Source organism: Eptatretus burgeri, chromosome 6 (genome assembly GCF_056783735.1).
Source record: "Eptatretus burgeri isolate ZD-2024b chromosome 6, Ebu_testis_v1, whole genome shotgun sequence".
In the NCBI taxonomy this organism is placed as follows: domain Eukaryota; kingdom Metazoa; phylum Chordata; class Myxini; order Myxiniformes; family Myxinidae; genus Eptatretus; species Eptatretus burgeri.
In genome coordinates, this window is record NC_140966.1 from 93,628,685 (window position 1) to 93,636,184 (window position 7,500).

A 7,500-nucleotide genomic window follows, 5' to 3' on the forward strand; every position below is an offset into this window, starting at 1 on the left:
TCCTATTGTCCAGTTTGTTCCTTTTAGACTCGTCTGAAAGAGAAAGGCTGTTGTAATTAGTCTGTGCATCAGTATTTGCATATGCGAGTGTGTCAGAGGTGTGTGTCTGTGGGTGTGTATTATTTGATGTATTATGTGCATACATAATACATGGTGGTTATATACCTGGGATCATTCCAATTGCAATGGGCCATGAACACCCAGGACAACGGCCTAAGGCCTGACGATCTGTGCTGCTTCATGCAATTGTGACGTATGATTTTATTGGAGTGGAGTCAGGCCGGCTATCTAGCCAATTGGTGTAACGCAGAGGGGTGGAGTCAGGGAGGCTGAACACTCACCCGTGTATAACATGTTGATATTTTGAAAGTTTAGAAAGGGAATAACCGTGTAAAATTGGCGAAACATCCTGAAAATCAAACTCATTCTGCAACTTATTACAACACATCTAGCGAGGCAACCATTTTGAAAGCATGATGTGATGTTGTCAACTTGACCGATCACAGTGCGCGGGAGATACAAAGCTTTCTTTGTGACCCCTTATGGCTTTCTTACGATGCTTTGGTTACCAACTGAAAAATAAGAGGCATTACTTTCGTACCGACACTGAGGTGTATATAAAGGGTGTCCCAAAAGTCACTGTGCAGTGGGCACGACAACATACTAACCCAAATGTCACTGTGCCCTTGAATGTACAAACAAAAATTATGAAAGATTGTAAAGAAATAAATTTCACCTTCACAATAACTGTTGAAAATGGCATCCACAAGTCCTTGCATATTTGGAAAGACATGCAGCCTGAGAAATATTGGTGATGGCTTCCTAGAGTTCTTGAAGACTGCAGGGTTAACCTTTATAAACACCGCCTTTCACTGCTCCCCAAATATAAAAGTCCAGAGGTGAAAGGTCGGGGGATCTTGGTGACCAAATGTTCTTTGAGATTGATTTGTCTGTCTGCAAACACGTCGCAGAGCAGCATCATGGTGCCACGAGCAGTGTGCGCAGTCCTGTTGGAAATATGCACTTCTACTTTCATCTTCGCGATGGAAGGGTCGGTAATTAAATCACGACGGCGTTTGATTTGATCATCTGGTGGAAAAATATGGGGCCCATTATCCGCTTACGCGCCACGCACCAACCTTCATGACATGCAACGGTGACTCCAATGTCACGTGTGCATTTTCTCCTGACCAAACATGGCTGTTTACATCGCCAGATAAATGGAACCAAGCCTCACCTGAGAAAAAAAAAAAGGTGACTTCCATAATATTTTCTCCATTAGCAGTAATAAAGTCTTCAAGCCATCAGCAGTAATCGGAACGCTTCATGTCGTCCCTTTCTTGCAGTTCACGCGCAGCCGTTGCTTTGTACGGATGGAGGTGCAGACGCTTCGTTAGTGCTCCGTGTGTACTGCTACACGAAACACCTGCCTGCTGCGACAACTTACGAGCTGATTTCCTTGGGCTTCTCCATATGAAAACAAAAATATCGTTAACGTCATCATCTGATAACACTGAAGGCAAGCCAGGCTGCGAGGCATCCGCAAACGAACCAATCTTTCGAAATTTGGAAAGTAACTCGCGTACGGTGTTACGATGTGGGACATCACTTTCAGGAAGCTTTTCTCCAAAATCCTGTCTTCCCCCCTCAGTATATTCACCCGCACTATGAAGCACATGTTCCACCAACACAACTCGTGCCTCGAGTGGAAAAACCATCTTAGAACCGAATACATTCACTTCCCCCAAAACAACTGGCTTACAACAATGCAAAAGTTCTATTATGTCTGACGTGCTGCAGACATAATACCCACATCAGACGTCATGGCGGCCATTTCTACGTATAAACAATAGGGCTGATTTCCATGGCTTTTATGGAATTTGCAGAGGTGCACAGTGACTTTTGGGGCGATATACATGTATTTTCTAATTTAAAGTCATTGAACGTTTGTTTTTCGTATTTATTGCGTCAACATTCCAGCGAATCTTACATCCCTTACAATTATAGGACCATGCACAATATTTGTTTTAGCTTTGGCCTTTACCATTCGACGAGTACATTTCAGGATTAAAATATATATTTTTTAAACAAACAAAAAAACCCCCAAAGACTGAGAAAGGGGTGAAAGCATGGAAGGTAGAAGGAGGAGTGCGAAGGCACTTACAAAGTCACCCCGGATGACCATATATCCACCTTGAAACCGGAAAAGGAGTCCAGCCCGTTGGCAATCTCTGGTGGCTGGAAGGCTGGAGATCCCTGGCTTGTCCGGCAAGTGTCATCGCGACTGAACGGTTGTAAAGCCTGTAGATGTTGTACGACCATAATTAGCTGCATGTAATGGGCGAAACGGCTCAATAACTAGCACCCACTTGACACTTACAATTGACGTGTTGGGGCAAGACCTACCTGTGCGGAAGGTATGCATTCCCACAACCAAGACACAACTGAGGCAGACGATGCGTTGTCTGTGCACAAGCTGTCAAAACTGACCGACTTCCTCCGTGGCTACAACTTACAGTCACCGCGTTAGTGCGGCTATCATTCAGGCATGGTTTAAAAACGTGTTCGACAACCATTATGTATCCTCGTTTGGCCTCGGTGCATGTGCATCACAGGGTGCAGCGATGAAGCATAAAGGGGAATATATTAGCAACGGTGAGGGCATGGTACCAAAGTGTGAGTGGAGATAAGGCGTTAATGAGCTTGAAGCAGGTAAGCCTATTCATCCTCGTCGGACTTTAGCCACAAGCAAAGTCGAAAGCAAACTAATATGATGTAATGGGACCCAGACGGTGAGATCAAAATACCACATCCCAAAAATTAAATGTAAATCACAAAGTGCACAACAAGGCGGCGTGGCTCAGCCTACATTCAGAAAACAATGTTACAAAACACTGGTTATGGAGCCAGTGCAATGAATAAGAGTCATTAGCGAATATTTGTCAGCACTGCTGACTTTGAACGTACCATCACCTTTCCTTCCGCTATCATCCTCCTCTTTAATGCGTGGGGAATGAAGCAACGGACCGCAATTAATAACAAAACTACAGCGAAGACGACGACACGCCACCGCAGATCCCCACGCTACCCACCTCAAGCAAAGTTGAAAGACGACAAAAAAGTTACACCAGGAACGACCGAATAACAAATTTTGAGATAAATTTTATTTTCCTTCCCCGTTTTGACCCCTGTGACCCGAAGTACCCAAACGGGGTTCAAATCCAAAAAATCGTTACATATTTCATGTGCCCTCTCCCCACCCCTCACCCCCATGTTAATTGAACATATACCTTTTCATTAAAAAAATGTCCATAATTGCATTTTTTTTTGGTATTTAACCATTTGACCCCATCCAGCGGGCTGAGCCAAGATTATACCGATCTTGCACCTTCGTGCCAAGTGGTGATCATAACTACAAAGTTTGGTGACTTTCTGCACAACAGCTTAGGAGGAGATAGCATGACAGACAGACAGACAGAGCTGATTACAATATCCCCCTGGTTTTCCTCAAAAAGCGCAGGGATAACAAATGCCCCTCACCTCTGCAACCCCCAAGTCTGAGATTTTCAAAGTGCCATCTGTGGTGAGGAGTAGGTTGCCTGGTTTGATGTCCTTGTGAACGATTCCCTGACTATGCAGGTACTCCAGGCCATCCACCAACTGCCAGAAATACCTGTATGCAATGTACAGACATGGTAAGCTCCTTTGGGCATGACAAGAGTTAATCAAAAACAATAACAGATGGTCATAGCACCTTCACCTGGATAGATTTATCAGCTAAACGACGGACAATTTGTTTACTCACATTAAGTGCAGTCCAACTCACTGGATCAAACTTGAACACACAAAGGAGGGGTTTATGTCACCCAGAATGCTAACTGTACACATGTACCTGTACAAGTACAACTGTCCTTTATACAGGTTTATTGAGGTTTTCACTTGTCCAACAGAAAAAAAAAAAAATCGCTTGTCCCCGACAATTAGACAGCAGTTAACGGTATGCCCTGATTGTAAACACCCCTTCCCCGATGAGCTCGACAAGAGCCTCCTTCCTTCTTCACATCTCCTTCAAGCCATCTTTCCCACACTCCGAAAACCTCCTTTCTACATCCTATCGTTCTCCCGTCTCTTAACCTGAATTTTCTCAAGGCAGCTTCCTCCAATCCCCCCCCCCTAACCTGTATATGTATGTAATAAATAGAAGGCCCCCGAGTGGTAGATACTAAACAGTCAGGCAAGTCCAAACATCATCGAGTGGAAGGAAGATGTCGTTTGCCAATGATGCCGCCTTTCCGATCCAATGCAATTTGAAGCATGCTCATCCAGTTCAGAACACCGGTTTATCGTGTGGGCTCTGTCAAGCTATCCCAACCCAAATAAATGATGACATCCAAAATATATCCACAAAGCATGGTGTTGGCTTTACGGTTAAGGTGACCGACTCAAGATCTTAGGGTCCCGAGCTTGAGCCCCTGGTCGTGCCGTTACCAAACATCAGGTGGGGTTGACTCAGCCTGTCATCATTTCGATGTCTGTAAAATGAGTACCACCTTACTGGGGCAATAAGTCATTCGAGTATCCTGCGTAAGGAGTGGCAACCTGCCCAGGACTGCACTCCTTAGCCAGATGCAACTGCCTAGGCAGCCCGATGCACCTCACAGCGTGCAAGGAATGGAAATTATTGTTTAATATTTCCACAAACATTTTCAGGATCAGACAATTAAATTGGAAATGCAACCTTATGAGCTTGCAAGCGCAAAAGTGAAGCACAGTTGGGTTATTTATGCATAGAAACGTGTAAGGCCCATCGACATAAATCACTTCAGGGAGTGGGATGAGGAGGGTACTGGTTTGAGGGATGGTGGGATGGGGAAGGGGGGGGGGGAGGAGATTCATCAGGGGATTCAGAATATCTTGTGTTTTATGAAGCAAGATAAAATGACTAATTATTTCGTATGCAGCACAAGGCAGCGGGGAAGCATCATTGCCAGAGGAAGCAGCTGCGCCGCTGATGTAGTGCCTGCTCCTCTGAGTTAGGGCAGGAATTTGTAATTTTTCAGGGTGACGTCGATAGCTCGCCTACTCTTCGGGAAAGACACCATGGGATCTTGAACGTCCACCAACTAAGGTCGGCAGATGGGATGCCCAGTTTAACGTCCAACCGAGGGACGGCACACGCATTGATGAACTAATCACCATGTAAAACACCGGGATGACAGTTTAGAGATGGATCGGGATTCAAACCCACAATCGTCAGCTTAGACGTGAGCGACGACAACACGACTTCAAAGTGTTTAATTACTCATTTATTTATTTTTCCGCCCTATTTACCGGTACTAATCAGCTTTTGGTTCAACATCTTCAAAGCAAAGAGATTCTGCGTGCCAAGCCAAGATACGACAGGCGCATTTTCTTTGTTGGATTGGGAAGCGTAGATGACAATGAATCCATTTCATACTGATACACCACCTCACAATTCATTAGGATATGAAGATAACAAAAAGAGAAAACACAAAGCAAGACCAAAATGTTTAAAACAACAAATATCTCTGGTTTTTATCCCTGTCTACTGCCTTGTAAAACAATTTTAAAGTCAAAAGAGTTGTTTGCAGCCAAGCGAGCGACTGCACCGACTGCGTTCCAATATGAACGTACACTGCTACAGGGCCACATGCTCAGTGGTGGGATGGTTAGAGCACCCGCTGCGAGTCTGGTGGCTCTGTTCTGAACCTGGCCGAGTCATGGTATCTTTAAAAGGTGGTTTTAAAAGATGCCGCTTCCTCGCTTGACGTTAGACAAGGATCATTGGTTGGGACCCCATGGTGGGTGCAGGGGGAAATTTCTCATGAATTGCTCAGCTGATTGGAGAGAGTAAAGCAAAGTTATTGGAAAAAAAAAAACAAAAAAAAAAACCCAGGAAGTTACATCACTTCCGCAGAGTCGTCGGCTGTGTCTGTTTGAAGTTTACTCTGGTGTTTCCTCGTGTATTTATCTAAACTAGCAATACGTGCTCATTCCGGGAGTTAAATATGGTGTCTATGTCCCATCCTTAGACAGGGATCAATGGTTAAAGCACTTGCACTATTCCACATATACAGGTGAAAACTGCAGGTTATCTCCCCAGAGTGACCCGGCCGGTATCTCCCCAGATTTACCCGGCCGGTATCTCCCCAGATTGACCTGGCCGGTATCTCCCCAGATTGACCCGGCCGGTATCTCCCCAGATTGACCCGGCCGGTATCTCCCCAGATTGACCTGGGCCCAGTATCTCCCCAGATTGACCCGGCCGGTATCTCCCCAGATTGACCGGACCGGTATCTCCCCAGATTGACCCGGCCGGTATCTCCCCAGATTGACCGGACCGGTATCTCCCCAGATTGACCGGACCGGTATCTCCCCAGATTGACCCGGCCGGTATCTCCCCAGATTGACCGGACCAGTATCTCCCCAGATTGACCTGGGCCCAGTATCTCCCCAGATTGACCCGGCCCCGTTATCTCCCCAGATTGAACACATACCCAGCACGAATGCAAAATTTGGTTGAGATTGGGTCAGGGGTGTTTTTTTCCTATGATTTTCAGACGTGTGTATGCACACGCGCATGCACACGCGCATACACACACCTTATCTATATAAATATTTTCAAGTGTTTTGTGTTTGTTTGTGCATTTGTACATTATTCTTGGATGTGGGAAGGTCAGTCTGGGTAAGGTCTGAAGCTACTAAGCGTAGGCCTTGATGTCCATTTTGAGGCCAAAGGGCACTATAAAGAGTATATTAGGACATAGGGTCAGGCATTGCTGCTATCAGCCTTTCGGCAATAGGTAACCACTATGAGGCCAATAACTCCATTGCTTTTCAATGTCCAACACGTCCCAAAACCACCGCCAGGAAAAACTCACCCAGCTGTGCATCCTCCCTCCCCCACGCCCTCCCCATCCATCTCTGGGTAGCACCTGCTGGTTTTATATACTGTACTAGGATGTTTATGCGTGATTTGAATAATTTCATTTGGGGGGGGGGGGGAAGAGGACGGGTGAGGAAGTTAAAATGTTTGCAACTACAAATAGACAGGACCGTATTTGTTGACTCGCAGTTGTCAAAGTGTCGAACACTTACCCATGGGCTTGATACATTGGGAATTTCTTGTCCAGCACGCTATCCAACATCTCCTGGATGCCGCAGACGCAGTACTCCATGACCATATACGTGCAGTGCGGTTAAGGACACACCCAGACAACCTCGTCCTGCTGTTGTGTGGTTTGCACAGCACCATGTATTCTGCATTGCATGGTAACATGGACAAGGGCTTTGCCGGTTAGTCATGTCTTTGTATTCTCTTGTTTCTTTGGCATCCAACGTTTGTTTTGGCTGGATATGAGAAACTTGGTTGCTGTGGCAAGACGAATACAACAAATTCCACTCCCCTGGCATAACGATAAGGCTTTCCTGGCAAGATATTAAGCTTCGCAGAAGCACCACAGCAGGAGAGCAAGTCAC

At 45.7% G+C, this 7,500-nt stretch overlaps 1 protein-coding gene across 3 annotated transcripts in view; it reads right to left on the minus strand.

Moving 5' to 3' along the window:
* The window catches only part of STK11 (serine/threonine kinase 11), a 71,370-nt gene that overhangs the window by 49,598 nt on the left and 14,272 nt on the right, over positions 1–7,500 (minus strand). For all 3 annotated transcript variants that reach the window (XM_085886256.1, XM_085886257.1, XM_085886255.1), the window contains 3 exons: positions 7,120–7,209; positions 3,541–3,673; positions 2,165–2,301 (listed from right to left, as the gene is read on the minus strand). In XM_085886256.1, coding sequence (XP_085742382.1) covers positions 2,165–2,301; positions 3,541–3,673; positions 7,120–7,209 — 360 coding nt within the window. The remainder of the gene's footprint in view (positions 1–2,164; positions 2,302–3,540; positions 3,674–7,119; positions 7,210–7,500) is intronic.